Genomic DNA, 24,317 nt, shown 5'->3' on the forward strand with positions numbered 1-24,317 from the left:
CTGACTGAAGAGTTGCATGAGCACAGGAAGACACACAGCAGCGCAGACAGACTTTATTAGTGATATCAGTACAGCGGAGGTGCCCGCAGAACAGGGGAGAGGGGATCCATGAGACCAGTCCTCTCCTGCCCCTGCTGGGCCTTTGAGGATGGGGCCTGGCTTGGACCAGTTCCTCTTGCTCTACCTCAAACACTGGGGATGGAGAGCCCAAGGCTGGCTTTGCTTCTGGCCCCTCATGTCATCAGTCCAGTGTAATGACTTCTGTGAAGGAATTCAATTTCTCTCTCCCAGCCCCTAGGTAGGGAACCCCAGCTACTGAGGAAGGGCAGCCCAGGGGACGTGGGGTGTAGGAAGAACATCCACAGCCCCTACCTGCCCCAAACCCTTGAGTTCCCTGGGGCCCCAAACAAGCAGGCAGAGGAAGGATGGGAGTTCTTCATGGGGTCTGGGATCCCAGACGTTTGGGCTTGAGGGAACCCCACAGCGACTGAACACCCCTGCGGACTGTCCACCCTACACGTCTTGCAACTGACTCCGCAGGGGGTGCTGGGAGGCAGGAGGTGGAGGTCTGGGAGCGAGCATCCAGACACTTCTGGTAGCGGAGCTGTAGAGAAGCAAAGGGACAGTAACTCTCTGTCTCAGCCCCTTCAGGTCACACTGCTATCCCATTACCCTGCCTACTTACCATGCATGCAGCCTGCACAGCCTCTGAGAGACTGGCAGCATTGGGCTCACACCAAAACATGTGACAGCAGAAGGAGGCTGGGCCGGCAGCCATGATGAACGCGAATGTGTGCACATCTCTGCCCACAGCCAGGAAGGAGAGAAACCGCACCCGGCACTCCCCCAGCACCGCTTCTGTCTGTAGGGGAGGCAGGCAGTTAAGAAGAAAACCCCCTAACTCTATACTACTGGCAGCTCTTCCCCTGACTCGATGATTCCCACCCATGGCAAAGCTCAGTCACAGTCACAAGGTCTCCTATCCCAGCGCTTTACCTGCTGGTGCAAGATGGTGAGGGTGGCAGGGGCCACGCTGACGTGACTTGGAGTCCACTGCTCACGGCTACTGGAAGACAGGACTGACTCCAGGGCCCCATTAATCACGTCTACCCCTGAAAGATACAGACACAAACATGCAGGACTGAGAGAAGGAAGAAGATAGCCCATCTTACCTACATGGAGCCTAAGGGTGCTGCTGTCCAGGTACTCTTCCTGGACACTCTCCTTGACTTCAGTGACTCGTGACCCTTTCTTGTTTGTCTTATCTTGAATCTCTGGCTTGGTTTTGTTCATTGCATCTATCTCTTACTTCAGCCCCCTAAATGGACAGACCCCTCCCCACAGAATTCCGACTTCCCCATGTGTTACTCTATGCATTCAAACATTACATGGCTCCTTTCACAAAAACAGTGGCTTCTGATCAGCCAGGGTAGCGCCCCCCCACCCAAACCTTTTTAAAAAATCTTTAACTTATTGTATATTTATTGTGTATGCATGGAGGTCAAAGGACAACATGCAAGAGTCAGTTCTCTCCTCCCACTATGTGGGTCCAGCAGACTGACATCAGGTTGTGAGGCTTGGCTACACATGCCTTTACCGGTTGAAGCACCTCCTGGCTCTGTTTTTCTGTTTGTCTGGGTTGGGTTTTGTTTTGTTTGAGAGACAGGGTTTCCTTGTGAGTTCAAAACCTGGTCTACCTATGGAGTCCAGACCAGCCAAAGTGACATAGTGAGACCTTGAAACAGAAAGAATAGTAGCTGGGAAAAGGACTCAGCTCAGCAATTGGGGCCAGCTATGGTGGTGTGTGACTTCCCTGCACTCTGGAGGCACAGGCAGGCAGACCTCTGTGAGTTTTAGTCTGGCCTGATAATATATAGTGAGTCCCAGACAGCCTGAGCTATGTAGAGAGATTTGTCTCAAAACCAAAACCAACCAAAACACACACACACACACAGACACACACACCACAAATAAATGAATAAACCAAACAACCAACAAACAAATAGGTTCAGCAGGAGTGGGAGAATAAGAGAAGGTGAATATGAAAAAAATACATTATATACATGTATGGAAATGTCATAGTGAAACTATTATGTATAACTAATACTTAAAAACATTGAGATAAAAACAAAGGTCTCTCTGGGAATGCCAGCACTTTCCAGAGCCAAGAGAATCGCTGCAAGTTCAAGTCTAGGACGAACTACACATAGTTCCAGGCCATTCACGGCTCTACTGCAAGACATTGTCTCAAAATCAATAATCCCATGATGGTCTCCTCCACTTCAAACTGCTTTTAAACTTCTATAAAATCCCAGCACACGGAAGGCAGAGTCAGGTGGATCACCACAAGTTCAAGGCTAATATAGTCTAAAACAAGTTACAGTTAGAGCTGGGGGGGGGGGGGGAGGTGTGGGTGTGTGTGTTGGGGTAAGGGGGTGGGGGTGTTGGGGGGGAGATGTTTAGATTTCAGTGGAAAGGATGCCCTAAGGACACAGTCTATGACTAATGGCCAAGTCTCCAAGGACTCTTTTCCAATATCCATCTTAACATTCCTGATTAACATCCTAGGTCCCACCTGGGAAGCCTTCTCCAGGGCATAGAAAGAAAGATACACCAGAGAAAACTTTTGTTGTTTTCAAGGCAAGGCTTCTATGTGTAGCCTCCACTGTTCTGAACTTGCTCTGTAGACCAGACTGGTCTCAGACTCACAGAGATCTATCTATCTGCCTGCGTTTGCCTCCCGAGTGCTGAGATTAAAGGTGTGTACCACCACCACCCAGCTTCAGAGATAACTCTTCTACACTGGACTGTAGACAGAGACTAAATGTAAATGGATTTTATGTTTTCCCATTCTTAACTCAGGGCTTATCTGCTGAAGATTTCAGATACACAATGTGACTCTCAAGGCTGCATAGGCAAATGCAGGAAAACAAAAAGTCTAATAACACTGGAGTGCACAGGAGGATGACGACACAGGAAAGGAGCAGATGGCAGAGTCACGCTGCAAGGGGCTCAAGAGACGGGCAGAATGGTGTGATGTCTACAACATTTAAGCTCAAACACTAGGAAATTTCAAAGTTCGCAGGGGTGGAAGGAACCAAAGTTAAACTGAAGAATATGCCCAACATCTTGGGTGGAGTCTGACTTGTGAGTCTACCTTGTGAGGGTCAACAGGAAGGTGCTCTAGAAAAAGGCAGCTGGCTGGGTGAGGTGGTGCACATCTTTAATCCCAGCATGCGGGAGGCAGAAGCAGGTGGATATCTGAGTTCAAGACCAGCCTGGTCTATAAAGAGAGCTCTAGGTGAGCTGGAGAGTTAGCTCAGCAGGTAAGAGCACTGACTGCTCTTGCAAAGGTTCTGAGTTCAATTCCCAGCAACCACATGGTGGCTCACAACCATCTGTAACGGGATCTGATGCCCTCTTCTGGTGCGTCTGAAGGCAGCTACAATGTGCTCACATACATAAAATAAAAAATAAAAATAAATAACAATTTTTTTCAAAAAAAGAGAAAATCCTAGGAAAGCCAGAGGTATACAGAAAAGCCTTATCTTGCACAAAAGGAAAAGGGGGACATCTAAATAGCTGAATTTCATAGCCCAGGGTTAAAACCTGAGCCTCATCTGCCTACACTCCTATTTCCACTTTCCTTCTGTGCATTCCCCTCCCCACCGTACCAGTTGTTACTTTCAAATGCACCATGCAATGCACTTCTTACTGTTGGTCTCTCCTTGCTAGAATCTAACCTATCTGAGGTCCAGAATCATGGCCAATGCCTTGCACTGATGTGTGCCAAGGATTTAAATGATGCCTGGCACAAGGTATTCAAGAATAATCTCCTGGGTGGGTGGATGAACACTGTAGCTTCAGGAGGAGAACAGTGTGTAAACAGTGGAGGGTGACAAAAAGGGATAAAAAAGATAACTCAACAGACTTGCCACGAAAGCCTGATGGCCCAAATTTATCCCCAGGACCCACATAAAGGTAGGAGAGAACTGATTTCTCAAAGTTGTCCTCAGACTTCAATAGATGAACATACCACACAGACACACACACTTTACAGATATAAAAGAGGAAGTAAACTAAGAACCCGCTGGTTCAAAAGGACAGTCTCTGAGAACTTGTCCTCACCTCCAACCCCAAGCTTAGTCATTTACCTCTCCTTTCTCTCCCTCTCCCTCTCTCCTGTCCTCTCATTCCTCTCTTCCTCCTGTGCTGGTTTCTTTGGGAAGCAGGGTCTTACTACGTAGCCCAAGCTCACAGTTCTCTTTCCTCTGCCTCTCCAGAGCTGGAATTGCAGGCATGCACCAAGATGTTGGGACTCTGTCTTTTAACATGCGCCACATCCACCATTCCTTGGAGTCCTCTCTTTGCCTCCTCCTCCTCCCTCTTTCCCACTCTCACTGTCCTGGAAGTTCATCTTCCTCCACCCAGCCATTAAATATTGGAGGACGACAAAGGTAGGCCTAGCATACTGTTCTTCACTTTGGGCTGTCCCTACTCTGGTGCCAACCTCCTCCATACTTTTTTTTTTTTTTTGGTTTTTCGAGACAGGGTTTCTCTGTATAGTCTTGGCTGTCCTGGAACTCACTTTGTAGACCAGGCTGGCCTAGAACTCAGAAATCCGCCTGTCTCTGCCTCCCAAGTGCTGGGATTAAAGGTGTGTGCCACCACTGCCCGGCTTCCTCCTCCATACTTTTGATCAGCTATTTCTACAACCTAGTGATGCCCAAACTTCTATCTCATGCAGATATTTCTGCTCTTAGCTACGGACAAGACCTATGAACCCAGCTACCAACTTGACTCTCCCATCCTTTCTCCAAAGGCACTTTGAATTTGGCATATTTAAAACTGAACCAAAACTAACCTCTCGCCAGTGTCTGCTACATTTAGAGAAAGGCACCACTATCCCGTTGGCACTCAGCTATGCAGTCCAAGTGCTCCTTAATGACTCAAGTCATCCTTAATGCCTTTGCTTCTTGCCCTACTGTCAATCAGTCACCAAAGCCTACTGACTTACACTCCTTTCAGCCTGCTGTTGTCTAAGACACTCTCATTACCGACTACTTTGAAAAGCAAGCTCCTCCTGCATGTCCTACATCTTCTTGCACCCACTCAACATCTTTCTTCATGGTACAGCCAAAGCAAGCTTTACTGTATTCAAATCTGCTCAAGAAGACTCCTGAAGCATACATGTATGGTCAAATGTTCCCTCAAAAGCCCACGTGTGAAAACCACATCACTGTCTTAAGCCTTCTCTTAGTGCTTTCCTGGTGCCACCGTGTCCCCTGCTCTGGAGCCTCACACACCATCTATGCAGCTGAGAGTGACCTTTCCTGGTCACTCTTTCCTGGTCTGGCTGATCTTCATCTAGCTCTAACACATCTACTGCTATTCATATTTCTTAGTTCATATGACACTCTCACAGGAAGGCTATGTTTTCTTTCTTTCCTGTTTTTACAGAGTGGGGTGGGTCAAGGAAACTGGTTTTTTTTTCTGTAGCCCTAGCTGGCCAGGTACTCACTTATAGCTCACCTACTTGCAGCCAACCTGTTTCTGCTTCCCAAGTTCAGGGATCATCAGTGCTGTCACCATGCCAGGCTTCAGAGGAAGCCTTCGCTGGCGTCCTAGACTGAATGAAGAGCTTTTTCGGTATCTTGCTACTTCCTTTCTATAAAGGACTTGATTTATTATGACACTTATTTGATTTGGCCTGATTATTCTACTGTAAGTTCCCATAAATTCCACGAAAGCCAGGCTGTGGCCATTGTTTCCCAGGGCCCAACACAGGACCTGACACAATAGGTTTCAAAGGTAATTGTTAAGTAAATAAATAAAAAAAAGTCAGGTACTGTGAAAGCGTGCTCTCTTGCTTCATCCACTATAAACAGGTATTACTGTAATGGCAACATGTAGGACTATCAAGAAGTGATGAGGTATAACTCATGGTAGAATAGTTGACTTACACATCTGAGGATTTGGAGTTGGTCTCTAGTACTATGTGTGCATGTGTGTGCCAGCAAAAAGTGCATGGGCACATGCATGTGCACGTATATACAACACACACACACACAAATAAAATAATATATTAAAAAGTCTATGCTTTTACAATAGTGAAACCTATGTTAATTATGCTTACAGAGTCCTTCTCGGGATGCTCGTGGCTCACAATGAAGATGGTTGTATTGAACCCAGTGCCAGGCTAATGCCTGGTGTCTCCAGCCACCCAAACACCTGCTTCCCAAACCCAGGAAAGCTCTCCCATGGAATCAGGGATAGGGAAAGAAAGCCTCCCTCTGTGCCTAGCTCAGCACTAGTCTTGTGATAGATGTTCACTGAAACATGCTCACTGGAGCTACAGGCAGGACACTGGACAAGGTTGGCACAGAGGTAGATGGAATGAATTGTGAAAGGCAAGGCGATGCCACAGATGAGACAATCCAGGAGAATAAACCCAAGAAAGCCCAGGGTGGGGGACAGAGCACCGGGACTGAGGGGGCTGGGTCCCTGAGGGAAGGGGACACATACCAACAGGTTTAGCAACTGGCACATTTCCCAGGTAATAGACTTGGAACTTCTGCACCAGCTCATTCTTTGGTGCTGGGAATTCCACTGTGAAGAGAAAAAGAGGTTCAACTGCTCTCCTAGCTTGCAACACCAGTGCATGAACTCTGCATTTTCCCAGCCAAATCCTCACCCCCACTTCTCCCCTGCCTCTTTCTAAGCTTGTCCACTTATGTACTGTAAAGCACCTATCTCCACGTGCCCATGCCTGCCCGAGAGCCTGTGCCTCTTCTCAGGTCACCTCACCTTAACGAGCAAAGCTGAGCTGGGCCTTGTGAGGCTGCGGTACTCACCTTGGAAAGGGACATCCACGAGTTTAGAGTGGTCTAGGGAGAGTCCATTGACCAAGCAGCGAGCATTGCGCCGTTCAGACATGATCTGAGGAAGGAATGGGGGGGGAGTGTGCTCTGTTAGAACTACATTGGCCCTGAAGCCCCCACCTCACTACCCACCGACTCAGCAGCCCTACCCACACCCTTCTAGAGCAAAGGTGACAGCTAGTTAAGGGAGTGGAGGGGGCCGTGCCTTGGAGCAGATCTCATGCAGGCTGGTGGCGATGTTCTTGGCAGGTGCCTCACAGCGAAACACGTGGCACTTGAGCATCTGGGTCAGCTTATCTCGAGCTACGTAGGCAAAGTCCCTGTTGGGGGAGGGTCACCTCAGTGTCTCCTAGAACCATCAAATGCCATGCCTGGCCACCGTCCCACCCACAACCTCCCTGTCCATGACAGCCTACAGGGTTTGGCCCTGGTGTTCTGTAGGTTCTGCCTTAAGGAGCTGGGGCGGACAGAGAGGCAAGCATGCTGAGGTGGGGGACAATGCCCAGCACAGCGGGTGGGGAAGGGACAGGGCACACAGAAAGGGAGCCTTGGTGCTTCACAGCATCCAGTCTAGGTGTAGGAGGAGGAGGCACAGTCAAAGCAGACGGATGTTAATACCTCTCTCTGGGTCCGGCAGCACAAGAGAGCCAAAGAACAGATTAGACAAGAGAGCTAACTGCTAGATGGATGAGCCTCCCCCACCCTAGAGACTCCCATGCCCACCTTCCACTGTCCCGCCCAACGCCCCACACACGAATGCTGACGATGGGCTGTGCATGCAGCAGCGTCTGGTTCTGTGGCTCCACCAACTTTAGAGTCTCGTCCTCCAGCTGGAGCAGCAGATCCTTTCCCTGCAAACCCAGGAGGTGGGACTCAGTGGTGCCCTAGTGGGAGGGTGGCAGATCTCTGCCTTCTCCAGCTCAGGGGACACTGGCCACCACTGGGGAGAAGCAGGGCTGACTTGGCTGTCAGATCATCCACCTTTGGGCCTTAGTCTAATAAAGGTTCTTCCATGACTCTTATCATCCCCATCACTGTTAAGCAACCATTTCTCGGGATGCCAGGCTGGGGTTACACATCCATCCCTCAGAGATGCTCCTTAAACCAATATCCACTCCCATGTCTCCACCAGCCCTCCCTGAGACTGGTCAAATCCTCCATATCTCACAATTCCCTGCACACTCCCAGGGTACCACCACCACACCAGTTCAGGCCCTCACCTCTCCCCAGCCCCCAGCCATCGGATCATGTAGATTGTTTTTGTGGTAGGAGAGCTGGCGGATACAATTGTTGACTGCCACACTGCTGCGTCCTGGGGCCAGCTCCTCCTCGGTCATCTCTACCCAGCCTAGGGAGCGCACAGCGAAACACTGCCAGACACAGAAAACAATCGGGGTAGAGATCTGAGATGGAACTGGAGGTACCTTGGGGCACAGGACAGAGGAGCTCCTGACCTGGCACATAGAAAGTGTGAGACAGTCTGAACTTAGATGTAAGGTCCCCAAACAAGACATGGTCAGTAGAGATGCCTGTGGATCTAAGCCTTGAGAGTCCTCAGAGGCCCTTGGGCCAACTGAGTTAAGTACAGAAGCTGTCAGAAGACAGTTCAGCTCATACACACATCCTTGCCTGAAACTGGGAAGAACTCCTTGTTTGGGAGCTTTGCTGAGCCCACAGACATCCTCAAAGCACAGCATAAGGCCTGTCCTCCACACAAGGGACTGCTTACAGAATGGGTGCTGGTCTTGAACAAACCTTGATCCCTGGGTTGGCATTCCGTTGGGACAGCTTCTCTTCCTCCTGGGGAACTGGTTCTGGGCTGGAGGCAGATGGGAACACTTGACACAGCACCTCTATTTTTAGAGTTCTCCCAATACCCGTTCTACATAGACCCAGTCTAACCGTAGTCTGCTGCATCTGACTCACCTGAGGCTCTGAGCTGGGAAGGACAATGTCGCCTCCTCGGGGTCCTTCAGTCCCAACTCCATTGGGGCCTCCTCACTGGGTTCATCCTTTGAAAAGGGATTGAAGAATCAGGCCAAAATGAAGCCCCTTCTCCCACCCCCGCACCCCCAGAGTGAAGCTGGTTCCTTCATTTACCTTCCAAAACTCTCCTTCCTCAAAGCCTTCTTGGTGAGCAAAGCCAGTCCAGGTGAGCTGAAGGAGGAACAGATGTAGGGTGGGAGTTTCGCCCTGTTCTAGAAGACAGACCCTTCCACCCCTGGCATGGAACAAGCCATTGAGTCTCACCTGGGACTCTTCTTGGGGGCTGCTCCCCTGTGAGGGGGAGGCCCGGCCTGGGGGTTCCCACTGGGTGGTCCCTGTTGGGATGTGCCAGTAGTAGGTCCCTGAGGTGTCCTGTACCCTCATCCATCCAGCCGGTAGATCGGAATCCGTCTCGAAAGCGTTGGGGTTCCAGAAGGAATCTGCCAGGTAGGAGGTTCAGTGAGGGTCAGCCCACCCAACAAGCAATCAGATGGCCCATCCCCGTCCCAAGACCCCATGAATGAGAAGGAGTTGGGGAAGCGACATTATAGTTCCTGCTTGCTTCTAGAGCTGGCACTTGAGTCACCATATTGGGAGCCACCAGTGGGGAGCATGGCTCAGGTCTCCTCCTGGGCCCTGCTGCTGCCTACTGTGGCCACATGGAGAGAAAAAGAAAGCAGAGAGGAAGGAGGAGGAGAGGAGATAGAATGACCCAGGTCACCTCATGTATCATGCATAGCCTATGTCTAGCTATAAAAGATACACACACTGCCAGCTCCTCCACACATCCACGTGCACACGACCCACAATATATGTAAGCCCCACCATACACCTGTGCAGCCATAAACTGCACAGCGCACAGAAAATTCTGGAAGGCATCACATACAGATATGCTTGTGAGTTCAGGCACAAGTTGACATAGCAACACCAGTTACACACTTGTGTAGAGCTATGTGTGTGTGTATATATATATATATATATATATATGCCAGTCCTACCAACAGGTGTGTACATACAACATTACCAAAACCTCCCAACATATATGTGAGTACCACATGCACATGCAGGTGGGGAAACACTCAGATACAATATATTATCAACCTATGCTACCGGTGTGCAGATACTAGACACACACACACACACACACACACACACACACACAGAGTCCGTATCTGTGATATATACCCCTCCTCTCCTAGATCTACAGCGCTCCATCCATTCCTGTCCCCGGACTATATGCCAGCCACTTCTGCTCTCTTTGCTAGCCCCACCCCATATCACACCCGGCCCCATGGTGCCCCTCACCTGGACTGTTGTCCTGCAGGATGATAGCCAGGAAGAAGTCCTGGGAGAACATGGCGCTTACTCCCTGCCCCTCCTGCCTCCACCCTCCCTCCTCACATCCCCTCTAGCCTAGCCAGCTGGGCTCACAGCCTGCTGCTGGGCTGCAGAGAAAAGCTCATCCCGCCCCCTTCTCACCAGGGCAGAGCGTCTGCCAGGCAAGATCCTCCTCCGCCTGGAGTTCTCGAGGGAGGGGCCAAGACCACCATACTAAGGAACCTCCTTGGGGGATGGAGATGGGTGAGGAAGAGGAGCTCATGAGACCCCAGCTCTTCTGCTCTTCTTTCCTTAGCCAGGTTTCCCTCCCCAGTCCCGACTCTCCACCCCACCCTCCAGTGGTGACATCAAAGCCACAGTTAAGCCAGTCTTACAAACACCAGGAGGCTCAGCCTCTTGGGAATAGCTCAGCCACCTGGGGCCCTGCAGAATCTATAGGACTCAACATAAACAGGGTGTGGCTTCCAAACCCTCGGGGATCCTTCTCCTAGCTAGACTATCCAGCACTTGCAACTAAAGGGTGGCCTTTGAGGGCCTAAGCCCTAGCAAGCTGGAGGATTTGAGGCTTCCCAGCACCACCCCCCTCACCTGCCAGGGCCCAGCTAGGCTGCAGTGTCTCCTCGGCAACCGCAGCACCGGGATGGCTGGGAGTGCCCAGACTGCTGACGTGCTTCCCGTTACCAAGGAAACCAGGAATCCTGACTGGTCCAAGAGGCAGCACTGAGGGACAGGCAGTCTCAAGATCCAGGCTGCTGGGTACTAAAGGCACAGAGGGGCTGGGAGTAGGTCTGCCTATGCCAAGGTGTTTCCCCACCTAGCATGAGTTATTCGACAAGGAGCTTCTCCATCCTCAGCCTGCAAATGAGGTAAGCCCACAGGCACCCAATGAAAAGGAGCTCTTTTTGCCCATCTACCTGCTAGGCAGCCATCACTGTGTCTCCACCCTCTACTATCTGACTCTACTGAGGCTCAGCAATCATGTGTTTTCCCCCAGATCCCCTCAGGACTTTGCCGCTAAAACCTTCCAGGAACACTAACCCCAAGGGCCCTTGCCCTCCATAGCCTGCCTCATGGTCGGTCAGGCATTTCTGGAATCTGGGGGCCAGTTCACTGTTTCCCCTGACTGAGTCAAGCACACACACACACACACACACACACACACACACACACACACACTGATCCATCTGCCATTTCTGTCAGCCTGTGCTTTCCTGCTTCAAAAAGCTTCGTCCTTCCGATCTGTCCTGGAGGGGGCAGCTCCTCACCCCCCTGACCATCTGGGAGGCCCTTCTGGAGCTTGGCACATCTCTCTCCAAGCACAGCCCACCCGGGGCCTCTGCTTCCATACACACGCACTAATAACACAACCGTACACTCTCCTGCAGGCACTCACGTGAATCCAAATATCCCCATGGCCCTTTCTTCATTCATCCATGAATGCCTTAGTGGCTTAGGCAGGCAAACTACTTTGCTGATGCTCTCTCTCTCTCCTCCCCTCCCCCCTGCACCACATCATTACTACAGACCAGGCGACCAGCATGCTTTAATCTGGATTACGGCAGAAGCCTCTCAACTGATTTCCTTCTGTCTCCACTACAGGCTGCACACTGTAGCCTGAATGATTCTTAGGAGACGCCAAACTAATCAGGTTACTCTCCAGCTTAATGCTCTTAACTGCTTTCTCATTACCTTCAGGACAAAATCCAGACCCCTCCACAGGTTTTATGTGCTGCTAAGAGCCCCTAGCTTTCTGCCTCTCAGCCTTGCCTCTGACAATTCCCCAGATTGGGTTCACTCCACCTTCAGACAAGCACAAAGGGAACTCTCATGACCGACCCTCTCCTCCAGACTCTCTCAGGCAGGGTACCCTCCTAATGATCCTCTACCAACCCACTTATCATCACTGATTGTGAGTCTATTTCTGTTTCCCCACTGTGAGTACCGAAAGGGTAAGAACATCTTTGGCCTTTCTTACACATTCTCAGCGTCCAGGACAAGGCCTTGCTCAGAGTGTAACTCCAACATAGGTAATGACGTTCATTCATTCATCATTCATTCACAAAAATCACTTAATTCACACAGTTCATTCAGTCAACAACTGCTTCGTGGAGATCCTAAAATGGGGAGAAAACCAACTTCGGTTCCATCCTACCCCATTTCTACTGAGCAGAAACCCACCACCTGCAGTTCTCATGGCAGAAGCAACACAGACAAGAACATTCCTCCCCTTGGGACTGGCCTAACGCCTGCATCCAACAACTCCTAGAATCCACCAGGACTACTTTGCTGAGTCTCCTCTCACCCCTCCCATGGCCTCCCTGAGATCACTGGCCATACCCAGCACACCCTTAGTTCTTCTGTTCTGCTACCCTCCCACCTCAAAGGACCAGAACATAGCTATCAGCGATGACTTCAGGAGCCACTAAGCAACCAAGCCCCTGTTTGGCCAGTGAGCCCCCTGTCCAGGGTTGCAAGCTGTAACCTGCAGTGCTACAAGGCTCTAAGATACACATATGTCCTGCACAGAGCTCTTGAAAAGACAGAAATTAGTTGCTGAGTGTTAGCATCCAGAAACTGAGATAGTTTACATCAGAATCTAACTTTCAGTTTGTACATTTTTTTCTCCAAACTCAATCTAATAAAGAACCAGCTTGAGTAAAACAGATGTTCCCTTTACAAAGGATGGGGACATTGGCCATCAGAAGCCACTAACATGACACAAAGAGAAATAATTACCGTTGGTAAGGTACCACCTATGAGGTGTTCTCAAAGAAACAAAACAAATGCCACTCAAACCTGAATCTGGTAAAGGCTCTAGAATTATCTACTACATTTATCTAATTATCTATTACAAGAAATCTAGAAGAGGAATATATTCAAAAACACTTAGGGAGAAAGGCTTAAAAATTCACATCATAGAAAACTCAGGACAGAAATGTGTGTGCACACAATCAATAGATAAATAAAGGGAGAACTTATATACATTTTAAAAAATTTAAAGCCAGGTGTTATGGCTCATGTCTATAATCCCAGCACTCAGAAGAGAGAGGCAAGGGACCAGTTTGAAGTCAACTTGGTCTACATAGTGCACTGTGAGATCTAGGTTAGCCAAAATGACAAGATTTAATAACCAAAATGAAAGAAAGGGAGAAAGAAAGAAAGAAAGAAAGAAAGAAAGAAAGAAAGAAAGAAAGAAAGAAAGAAAGAAAGAAAGAAAGGAGGGACGGAGGGAGGGAGGGAGGGAGGGAGGGAGGGAGGGAGGGAGGGAGGGAGGGAGGGAGGGAGGGCAGGCGGGCAAGGGAGGGGATAGGAGGGGAGGGGAGGGGAGGGGAGGAAGGAAGGGGTCAGCAAGAGAGCTCTTCAGGTAAAGGTGCTTGCTGCCAAGTCTAGTGACCTGAGTTCAGTCTCCTGAACCCACATGTTAGAAGCAGAGAATCAGCTCCTGAAAGTCATCCTCTAATCTGCCCATGCATGAGCATGCATTTCAAACAAAACAAAACAAAAGCATAACCATTGTGGCTCATCTGAATATCAATCCATATAGTTCTCCTCTTTTCAAAAGGCTAAGTGGGACATTTACCACACAATGTGGAGAATGTTAACATTAAGTGGACATCTGATGATAGGAAGGAATCACAATTTTTGTTTCTATATAAGCAAAACAAGGCTGGGTATGTGGGCATAGTGGCTCATGCCTATAGCCAGCCCCAGGACAGTTTGGTAGAGACAAGGCAAGTGTAGGGTCCATCTAGGTTACACAGAGAAAAAAAATATAATATATATATAAAACATATGTATAATATATGTGTATATATATCCTAGATGGGGTTCAGAAGTAGATAAGACATTGACCCACCGAGGTCACTGTGCATTGATGATTACTGAAACTGAGTGATGAATAAGTCAGGCTCATTACTGTGTTGCCTCCACTTCTGTATGTGCTTGAAAACATTCAGTTAGGCTTTTCAACAAAGCGATGGGTGGAGCTCTCAGGTATCTGAAATGTATGTCCCCTACCAGGAACCATTTGTAGGGTATAGGTACTATTAGTACCTTAGAAGTGAAAGTCCTTATCTCTGCCTCCCATCTCTCTTCCAGGCATAGAACCCGGGTCATGCATGCTAAGCACATTATCTAGCATTAACTTATATCACCCCTCAACTGCAGCTTTTCTTATATCCCCACCCTCAGATCTTCTGGGCTGTAGCTGTAGCTACAATAGAGAAATCTTTACTCTCTATAACATTACCAAATACAGAACTTCAACTTTATTAAACAGGTCACATTGAGTGATCAGTTGATCACTCTTTGTTCTCTAGTATCTCCCCAGGAGGAAGCATCAGTGTACTTCTCTGTCCCCTAACTTTTAGCCAGCATCTCATTCCCGGCAACATGGCATCCTTGCAATGGCCGGCACGGCACTCTGCATGCGGCATGTGGTTCATAAGTAGAAGCCAACCCCCACACTTTGCAGACAGACATCTGTGGGAAGATGCTGGGTGCTCCCTCTGGACGTAGATGTGACTGCTAAAAGAGGCCATGTGCACTGGTGACTGCGTAACACAGGGCTCAGCACTCACGCAGGTCTAGACTCAGCTCTGCTTTCGATCTTAGTTGATCATGAGCTGGGACTGTCTGTGACCCTCAGGAAGCCACTAAACTTGCCTGGGCCTCTTTCTCATCATTTGTAATTTGGCCTTAGAAAGAGTATGTCTTTCTAAGAGACATTGCTCTAATTACTGAATGCCATAATGCTTAGCAGAGGGTCAGTTTCTCAGTAAGCACTCAATAAACCAGTGACGCTACACATCAACCACGGCAGCACACATGATGAATAGAGTCAGCCTTCATGGCATGCATGATGGACATGGATGTATCAAACTGTCCAAGCACCCCCTGACTGAGAGAATGTTGGACTGAGGGTATAGGCTCTGCAGCTCATGCTCAGGCTGGCCTTGGCCTCTGCACGGAGAAGCCAGACTTCTGACCCCATGCCCTCCCATATTGCCACATCTAGCTCCACAAGGTACCTGTGTCCTCCGGGGAGCCATAGGAGGGGCTGCCCTGTGATAAGGTGGCCCAGCTTGAGTCCTCATCACTGGCTGCACTGTTTCGCATGCCAAATAGGAGGCTAGCACTCTTGCTGTGTTCCCGGGGGCCGTCTGTGAGGGCCTGGGGCCCAGAGGGGACTTCCACATTCTCCAGAGGCTCAGGTAGCCCTGGAGGAGAAGACAAGTCCTCCTCCTCCTCCTCCTCCTCTTCGTCTTCATCATCCTCCTCAGCCTCTCCTGCTGCCTTCTCCTCTCCTTCATCTGGTCCCTGTTCCTGGGTGTTGATGATCAAGGCGGATCCATGAAGCCCTCGGTTGGCTGCATTGTGGGCCGAGAGCTCCAGCTCAGAGTATAGATGCATTAAGCCTTTGGGACCCAAAGGTGCCGTCTCAGCCTCCTGGCTGGCCTCCTCCGCCAAGGTCAAGGTCACATTTCGGTTCTGGTCTCGGTGGGCTGTGGCAGCCCTCCGAAGCTGGTTCTGGCCTTCCTTTAACCACTTGGCATTGGCAGGGCCTGGTTCAGGCACACTACCCTCTCCCATAGCACTTCGAAGGTCCTTGGGTACCACAGCTGTGGCTTGCAGCTTGGCGTTGAGCAGCTGGTTATGGGCAGCGTGCAGGGGTAAGGGGAAGCTGAGTGCAGGGCCTCCGTGGCTGTTAGCGTTAATGGCCGACTGGCTCAGGGATGATGGAACAGACATGGCCTTGGTAGATCCTGTGAGACAGGGAGGAGAGACCATGTTGAGTGTTCCTGTTGCTGCCCCAGACTTAGGTCCTGTTCCTCATCTTCTTGTAACTCAGTAAGCCAGCAAACACCAATCCATGTGCCATGAACTACATTCCCACCAGACACCTGTCCCTACAGCCCCATCCCCACCACAAGCCAGGCCCAGCTCTGCAACCCAGCCTTTTCCCTTGTGTTCTGAGTAGCCCAGTGGTGCCTGCTTTCTCTTTACTACCAAAAGCAGGATGTCTGCACAATGGCGCTCTGTGCATCCCCACGCCCCACTTGACCAACTGGGGCTCACTGTGCCAGGGACACAGACAGCACAGCACAGCACAGCACAGCCTTCAGTGGTTTGGATACTAAACACCGACTGCCACAGTGCTATCTGGAGCCTCATCGTTGCCAGCCCCCTGGGCTGTGTTCCCTTCATTATAAGTCACTAATACAGTCATCTCTAAGCCCACTCTACACTGGGGACTAGTCAGACAGGAATGATGGATGTGTCCTGTCAGCAGACATCATGAAAGACAGCAGGTCACAGAGGAAGGGCCTTCAGCTCCAGCTCTTGGCTCTCCTGACTATAGACAGTGTCTGTGAAATATCTCACCTAGGGTACCAGGCTCCCCTGCCAGCCCTGGTCAAGGGCTGGTCACCTGGTTATGGCATGGTCACCTCAGGAGACTCTAGCCTTTCAGGTCATTGTCCAAGGATCACTATGAGGAAGACTTTTCCTACACATCCACTTTTAAACTGTAGGCTACCTTTCCCCAACTCAGTAACCCATTCTTCCCAGGCATGGATCATCATCTACCATGCTAATTTAGCTTTTGTATTTGTTTACTGATCTACTCCTGGCTAAGTTCTATGTTGCTGAAAATTCTGCATTACTATTGTTGTTATTATTTTCAATAAAATACTCCCAGCTTCTAGCAATGTCCTGGTACAGAGCAAGAAGCAGGAGCCCAGAAATTACCATTCATTGAGTAAGTATACAAACCTACCCTCACATCTCCCCAGACTCCATTTTAGACTCTTCTCAGAAAACACTTCATTTCATGCTTTGGATCTGTCTGTCTCAGCAGTAGCTCTTGGTACCTCAAACACACTCTTCCCAGTCTACATGTGAAAGGGGACCTCTTGGTTAACAATGTCATCCATTTCTCAGTAGTCTTCCTCACCAGTTCCCACCAGGCTCTGAGTATGACCTATCCTCCCTCAAGGGACCCCCTCCCCAGACCTTCCCTCAAGGCCAATCTGTCCTTTTCTCTGTCCCTGCCTATTCTGGAACTCTATGAACCCTGCTCTCCTTGGAACCCCCCAACACTAGTTCTTTCCCCACCATCCACCTCCCACTCACTCTCAACTCTCACTGCAAACCCTCCCTCAGTCAAGCCCTGTTGTCACTCTCCCTCCCAATGGTTTCCCTCAAAGTTCCCTCTTTCTACTGAACCCTTCCTCTGCACACAAGTCCCCAACAACCCAGCAGTTGCAGGTCTTACTTTCTGACCCCCCCTGTGCAGCTCTTCCCTTTAACATCTTACTCAATGCCCCCCACTCCTTATTCTCTAGCTGAGGTGTCTGACTCTGACTCTCCACTGCCTCAGTGTGCCCCAATGCAGAGTAAGTGCAGATGTTATAGGGTGCCCAAGCGAGGCTCTCTCCCATTTCTTCAGGCTTAGCCAGGGATCCTGAGACAGAAGCCACTATCTGCATTTTTACCATTTCTAGCACCTGGGAATCTAGCACAATGCTCTGAATAGTTGTATAAAATAAATGAAATAAGGTTTCTGTCCATGTGTCTGCTTCACCTTCATGTTTAACTAACTGCTGATCTGATCAGGGTGGTTCCACCTGGGCTGTGAGGAAACTCATGGTCACTGGAATAAACGAAGGGGAAAAAATAGGCAGTTCGGTCTCCACCCAGAACCACAGTGATTTTCCAAAAATGGAAACCAGATTGTGTCACTCCCCGCTTGACAAAATTAAAGGGCTCACCACTGCCTTTAGGATAAAGGCTGAGCTCAGTTTACAGGATACCTGAGAGGCCACTGCAGCCAAACCTAGCACCTCTCAAGCCATCCCTCCCTCCCTCTCACACCTTATACTCAGCCACATGAAGTATGGGAGGTTCTGGAACACATCAAACAAAGCCTAAGTCTTTGTTTACATTGTTCCCTCAGCCTGGAATCCACCCCTTCTTGTAAGAACCTCCTCCTTGTATTTCAAACCTTCCCTCAGCTCTCAGGGCTCCTAAGCAATCTTCCCTGGACTTTCTTTACCCTCCAATGACCACTCCCTTGTCTGTGCTCCATAACACCTAGCGTCACATGCTATCAGAAAATATGAAACTCTGTCTGACTCAGTATTACAATATCGGCATAAAGGGGAACATGTTGTGTGTCTGCCAGAGTGGCCACTGTAAAGAAGGATAGGACGGATGATGGGGGCAGACACTGGAGAACTAGGTACCTGGGAGCTTGGCACTGGCTGGGAACAGATACCCAGGAAGCTTGTCCTGTCACCTTAGGCTAGAGTGGATGAAGGTGGTCTTAAGGAAGGAGCTAGAGAATGATGAAGGGGGCCTGACCGGGAAGATGGGACAGAGCCTGGCCAGGTAAGGCTCCGGTCTGTGAAAAGAGGGAGAAAAAGAATGAAACCCGAAGTCCTGGCTCACTGACTGTTCAATGGCAGCATCTCACAGAGACCCCATGCCTCTGACAGCTCACAGGATATCAGGAATGATGAACTCTCTGAGGCAATGGTGGAGAAAAGCCATGTTTCTAAGTCAGGCTGGGACTGGCTTTCATAACACTAGGAAATGTACCTGAAGAGAACACAGGTTCTGTGTCACTGGGTGCGTGAAGAGCCAGGTTGACTTTAGGGCAGCCCTGACCATCAGGACACCAGAGAAGAAGGCAATTTTAGATTAGATTGGGTAAGTTTGTTGCAAGTGCCGAGACATAGCCGTCTAGCCTGAGGCAATGTGGCCACCACCCTGACTTTTTGAAGCCAAAAAGATAACCAGGTACATAGTTTCTTGAAAAAAGAATAATCCAATCTCTCCTCTCTCACTGGGGTTATCTATACTTGGGACATCTCAGAGGATAAAAAGGTGCCAACATGGTTCATAACATGAGTGATCTTGCCAAAAAGCCAGATGACCGAGCTCAATCCTCAGGAACCACACGGTGGAAGGCAAAAATGAACTCCATAAATTGTCTTTTGACCTCCATACCTTTATATCTTCACTGTGGCTCCTGCATACCTACACCCCTCTCCTCCACAAAGATAAATGTACAGCACGAAGCTAAGTCGGGCCTTGGGTAGAGACTAAGGAGGAACCCACAAAGCCTGAAAAGGCTAACATCACACCATAGGTCAATGAGCTGAGTCCTGTCCAAAGCCAGGAGTCTTCCAACCTGACAGCCTACAAGATGCCAGGCACTGCACTAAACATGGTCAAGGGTATCAACAATAGAAAATGGTTCCTCCCCTGGAGGAAGTCATACTCTTGGGAGTCACTGCACAACTCCTTACTGTATAGTAGGACACCAATCTCTAGGACAATTCCTAGTATCTATAAGTACTTTCTTCTTTTTTTTTTAATTTACATTTTATTTACATTTATTTTTTATTTACATTTATTATTTTGTGTGGGGGCACACCTTCACTATAGCACAAGTGTGAGAACAACTGAAGAGAGTCTGTTCTCTCTCCACCACGTGGGGCCTGAAGACTGAACTCAGGTCATCAGGTTTGATACTAAGCATCTTCGTCTGCTGACATCATCGCACCTGCCCACCAAAAGGCACTTTTCATTGGTGGAATAAATCAGTTACTGTGATAGAGAAAGAATACCACATGACTAGACCCTTGGCTTTCTGCAGCTCTAGGAGCGAAGCCTGCTTGCACATCAATCTCCTGGACCACCCCTCAATTCTCCCAGTCTCTCAATTTCCTTTCCAATTCCTGGAAGAAAGGGAAGTCACTAATTGGGGAACATCCTCAAACCCCAAACGGGATGAATCTGTTCTTTCTCTTTTTGTCTAAAACCAAGTGTTTCGCCTACTACTTAGATGTAAGAGCAAAGTGTTTCTTGGCCTGACCTTCCCTTAAGCTCCTTAGGGCCTCTTTCTCTCCACACTCACTACAGCCATTTCCTCTCTTCCCTTTTGGCTTTTTTAACTCTGCTTCCATTCTCAGTAAGACTTGGTAACAGCATCTACTAAGGTCCAGATGGCCCCCCTGGCATTTAATAGATGTCTGGCCAGCATGTGTACTTTCAGCAGAATTTAGCCTCAGGAGCCCCTTGTCCAGTGTGCATTCATAGCTTCCATGATCTACATTCCTGGATTTCTTTCCATGAATCTGGCTACCCGTTTGTTTGGGGTTTTGTTTTGTTTGCCTGCTTGTTAAGACTTCCTTGCTGGCTCATCTTCCTCCCAGCCATTAGAGGCTGGGTTTCCCACAGCGTTGACTTATACCCTTTTCTCTTCCTTGGCCTGTGTTCGGTAGAAGTATTCATTCATGCCCCCAGACCCAGTTACCATCTATACAACGATGATTTCCAAACTTGAAGTTCCCTCATCGGAACTCCAGACATGAACTTTCAACTCCCTACCCAACAACTCCATCTAGCTGTCCCAGAAGCCTCTCAAACTAATACATTCGTTCATGTTTCTCATTCCTACCATCCTATCTCATTCTCTTTCAGGATCCGAGACCACGGGATACAGTGCACCTGTTCTGTCCTCTGTTGTATGATCCTAGAGATACATGTGCGGCCCTTGCTGTCCACTCCCAGACAACGATCACATTCTGAGAAAATATTCTGGACTTATCCACTCTGTACCTAACAACTAACACTCATAGTCTGCACCAAAGTCAATGATCTTATGGTCAAAATCCGTAGCATTGTCTAAACTGCCCTGTTATCCCAACCATGGCCCTCACCCTCTGGCCCCAACTCTTGTCATTGACCTGCCCAGCCTAAGCTGCTTTCTTTGATTCCTGGAAGGCATAAGCATGGTCTGAGCCTCATTTTCCCAACTCTCCCTTTACATTCTAGTTCAAGCTGAATACTCCTAAGAGCATCTTCCCTTGGCCCCTTCTCGCTTAGCCACCCTGACAGCCTAGATTCTGTTCTTCGGATCTTTCAGCGCACCATGCATCTTCCTTCATGATGCTGACTATCTTTACAATGTCATTCTTATTTGACTTCCTGCAAAGACATCACTTCTCTGTGGACGTGAACCCAGTCTATTCTGTTTTCTTATGACATCTTTAGTACCTCTCGCGGTGCCTTGTAAATATTAGGTGCTCAAATCCTATTTGTTAAATGAATAAATGATTGGATGCATTTTTAAAACGACCATTATGAGTGCTGTGTAACTAAGAGGGAATAAACAAGAGCAGTCAGGGGGGCTGTCTTCACTAAGTGTGACAGCAATTGAGCTCCAGTGACATTAGCAGACCTGAGAAATATTGAAGTCGTGGGCATGACAGAGCTTGGTGAGATCTGATGTCGAGAGGTGAGGGTGAATGTTGCTCAGACCCCACCTCACTGTGACCATAACCTGAACTGAATGGACAGATGTCATTGAGAGAGGCTGAAGGAACAACAGACATGTAAGTGAGGTATGAGGGGAACAAGAGATGTTAATTAATTCACCTTGAAATCTGTAGGTTTGGAATTCCTGTTGAACTGTTCAAAAGGATGTCAGAGGACAGTTGAGTATATATGAGTTTGCATTTCAGCAGTGGTCTGGGCCAGACAAATAAATTTGGGACTCAGCAGCTTATATATGAAATTTAAAGAGTTAGACATGCAAGAAATGGTCAAGGGAAAAGGTCAGAGTGAAAGAACGCAGCTCAGGCCAGAATAGCATCACATATGCAGAGACGAGACAAGAGAACACTTCAAAGCAATAGACAGTGCCTAGGAGGAAAACCAGGAAAAAAAATGCTTCAAGGAGACTGACACATACTCAGTGGTAATGGGCTCACAGCCGCCAAGTGTCCATTGGAGTTACAAGGAGGGCTCCAGTGACCTTGCTCAGAAGCTTCGGTGGATGTCAGAGACAGAATGGAGTGGATTTTTAAAATGAATGGGAAATTAGGGGCTCAGAATGCAACCTACAAACAGGACTCGGAAGAGGCTGGAAATAACATCTGAATTGGAGAGGGAAAACTGCTCCTAAGGAGCACTCTAGTCGCTGCTAGGCCTCTCTGTCAGGCTGAGATGGGAACCCCGCCGGTCCCAGGGCACACCCCTCGGTCGCTGAGGACAACAGAATGCAGCTTGACAGATCCCAAGCCTGGGGCTCTAGTCTGGAATCGCACGGCCTGGCTCCTACCCGGATCCAAGTCCCCTTCCCAGCATTAGACGTCCCCTCCCCCACTCTTCTATCGCCCCTCGCTCTCCCCCCCCCCCCCCCGCTCACCCCCTCCTCCCCGCCCCCGCCGGGCATCCTAGAGGATCAAGAAGCAAAGCTTTGGGGAGCGGTCGGTGTTAGGACCAAAGTGATCCTGCGGAGGGTGATTTTGCAGGCCCGCGGTAGGAAGGCGGCGAAGGGAGTTGGGTGGGGGGTAATCAGGCCTGGCTTGGAGACCTGGACTTCTGAGAAGAAGAGGCTGCAAGGGTTAAGGGCTGCTGAGGCTGGGGATCCTGCTCCCGGGGCTGGGCTGGAGACGGAGCAGCACCTACCTGCGCGGCGAGGCCCCAGGCCCAGGTGGCGAAGGTAGCTCAAGCTGCAAGGCTCCCGCAACACCGCAGCTTCTCCATCACAACATCCCCCGCCCAGGAGCGCGCAGGCCGCGAGGCCGCGCCCCGAGCGGCGGAGCCGCGCACGGGAGGGGGAGGGGCGCCATCTTGGCCGGGGCGGGGCGCGCGAGCGAGTGCGAGCCGCACTGGCTGCAGCTGCCCCAGCCGCACCCTGCAGACCCTTGACCCTCGCAAGCCCTGCGTCCCAGGCCTCCTGTCTATCCCCGCACGGCTGCACCCAACTCCCAGGACCCTGCCCAGCTCTCCCCTTCCATGCCACCGTGGACTCACCTCCGCGTCGGTCCTGCACCGACGCCGGGAGACGCGCCTAGAGCACGGAGTCTGATCCGCTAGGGAGGGGGGAAGGAGGAGGGTGGAGAGAGACACGGGTGCTGGGACCGTGGCTGCGCCTCAAGAGGCTGGCAGCCGGCTGCTCTCTGGCTCTTGTGGTAGCACTCCCTGACGTCCTGTGGATAATAATAGCGCGTATTTATTGACCGCTTACTCTGTACCAGGCTCTATGTTCAACCATTTGCTTGCATTCATCCTCAAACCAGCGCTGTGCAATTCCCACAATTGTTGTTCTCGGGATTTGAGAGGCAGGTGCTGACATTCTGAAGGGTAACACGACTTGCCCTCAGTAACAGAGTAAGTGGTTAAACTAAACCAGAACTGAGATATTTCTTACACTCTACCCGTGCCTCTGAATATAAAGCTATGACACAGCGTCCCCCACCCCGCCTCCCCCCCCCCCACTGCACTCCAGGGTAGAAATTAACTCTAGGAAAGGACCAAATGGAGAACTGAGTGGAAATTAAACAGAAATGCTGTACTTGGCTATTTTCCTGTTCACTGCAGGCCCTGGATAGACAATGAGGCAAATCTTAATGGTCAGATCCCTGACATCAAGGGCAAAGAGGGGCAGAAACCCCAAAAGCATTGTCCCCTGAGCTGTGGGCTCGGTGGGCTCTGAACATACTGAAAAACTGATTGGAGATGCATCTAAGTCTAACAGTGCCCAAATCTAAATTTGTTATTTCATCTTATGTTCATCTTCTAAAGAATTTCCCTGACGTGGAAAAGTACACACACACACACACACACACACACACATACTCTTAATGCAGGGTCACTTTATCAATCTCTGGCTTGTTCAAAGCAAGTACTCCAAAGTACTTTGAATATACTTTCATTTATCCCTGGGTAAATATGAATGTTTTAAATTTTTGTTATAGACATTTGCACTTATGTGCAAAAGTGGAGCAGTGTAACAAAACTCCCTATGTCCATCACTCATCTTGTACAGTTACTGACTTGTGGCTAAGAATCCATTGTAATCTGACAAGCACCTAGGAAATACAAACCATGTTGGATCCCAAGCCGGACATAAAGATCCCCAAAAGAATCTGGTTCAGCTGCATCCCACCTGGAAGACACGCACCTGACCTGGATCCTTGAGAAATGAGCACGTGTTACCTAGAAGGACATTCATTCATTCACTCACTCACTCTCAGCAAATAGGTGTATGGTATGACACACTGTCCTTGGTGCTAACACCCAGAAAGCAAAAGA

At 49.5% G+C, this 24,317-nt stretch overlaps 1 protein-coding gene across 13 annotated transcripts; it reads right to left on the reverse strand.

Moving 5' to 3' along the window:
* Nucleotides 1-18: 18 nt before the first annotated feature.
* Apbb1 (amyloid beta (A4) precursor protein-binding, family B, member 1) lies at nucleotides 19-23,478 on the reverse strand. Of its 13 annotated transcripts, XM_006507234.3 has the most exons (16): nucleotides 10,794-10,809; nucleotides 10,347-10,430; nucleotides 10,173-10,212; nucleotides 9,132-9,307; nucleotides 8,982-9,038; nucleotides 8,808-8,893; nucleotides 8,637-8,700; nucleotides 8,102-8,251; nucleotides 7,605-7,732; nucleotides 7,500-7,505; nucleotides 7,087-7,201; nucleotides 6,855-6,939; nucleotides 6,526-6,609; nucleotides 997-1,112; nucleotides 686-862; nucleotides 38-604 (listed from the first exon to the last, which is right to left on the reverse strand). In XM_006507234.3, the coding sequence occupies exons 4-16, from the start codon at nucleotides 9,249-9,251 to the stop codon at nucleotides 437-439; spliced, it is 1,356 nt and encodes a 451-aa protein (XP_006507297.1). In that variant the 5' UTR covers nucleotides 9,252-9,307; nucleotides 10,173-10,212; nucleotides 10,347-10,430; nucleotides 10,794-10,809; the 3' UTR covers nucleotides 38-436. The 13 variants fall into 13 exon arrangements, with proteins under 13 accessions (NP_001240814.1, NP_001240816.1, NP_033815.1 ...); NM_001253885.1 differs by lacking the exons at nucleotides 10,173-10,212; nucleotides 10,347-10,430; nucleotides 10,794-10,809 and adding exons at nucleotides 15,236-15,970; nucleotides 22,689-23,045 and having other exon boundaries at nucleotides 19-604; NM_001253887.1 differs by lacking the exon at nucleotides 10,347-10,430 and having other exon boundaries at nucleotides 19-604; nucleotides 10,173-10,185; nucleotides 10,794-10,872.
* Nucleotides 23,479-24,317: the final 839 nt, after the last annotated feature.

Source organism: Mus musculus, chromosome 7, assembly GCF_000001635.26.
Source record: "Mus musculus strain C57BL/6J chromosome 7, GRCm38.p6 C57BL/6J".
Taxonomy (NCBI): Eukaryota; Metazoa; Chordata; class Mammalia; order Rodentia; family Muridae; genus Mus; species Mus musculus.

Excerpts from the sequence above, each read along its gene's own strand:
- Apbb1 (NM_001253885.1), bottom strand. The coding sequence starts at position 15,956 with ATGTCTGTTCCATCATCCCTGAGCCAGTCGGCCATTAACGCTAACAGC. Across the intron at positions 9,039-9,131 it reads GCCCCCAAGAAGAGTCCCAG|CTCACCTGGACTGGCTTTGC; the intron begins GTGAGACTCAAT and ends TTCCTCCTTCAG. Across the intron at positions 1,113-6,525 it reads GCCAGTTGCTAAACCTGTTG|GGGTAGACGTGATTAATGGG; the intron begins GTATGTGTCCCC and ends TGTATCTTTCAG.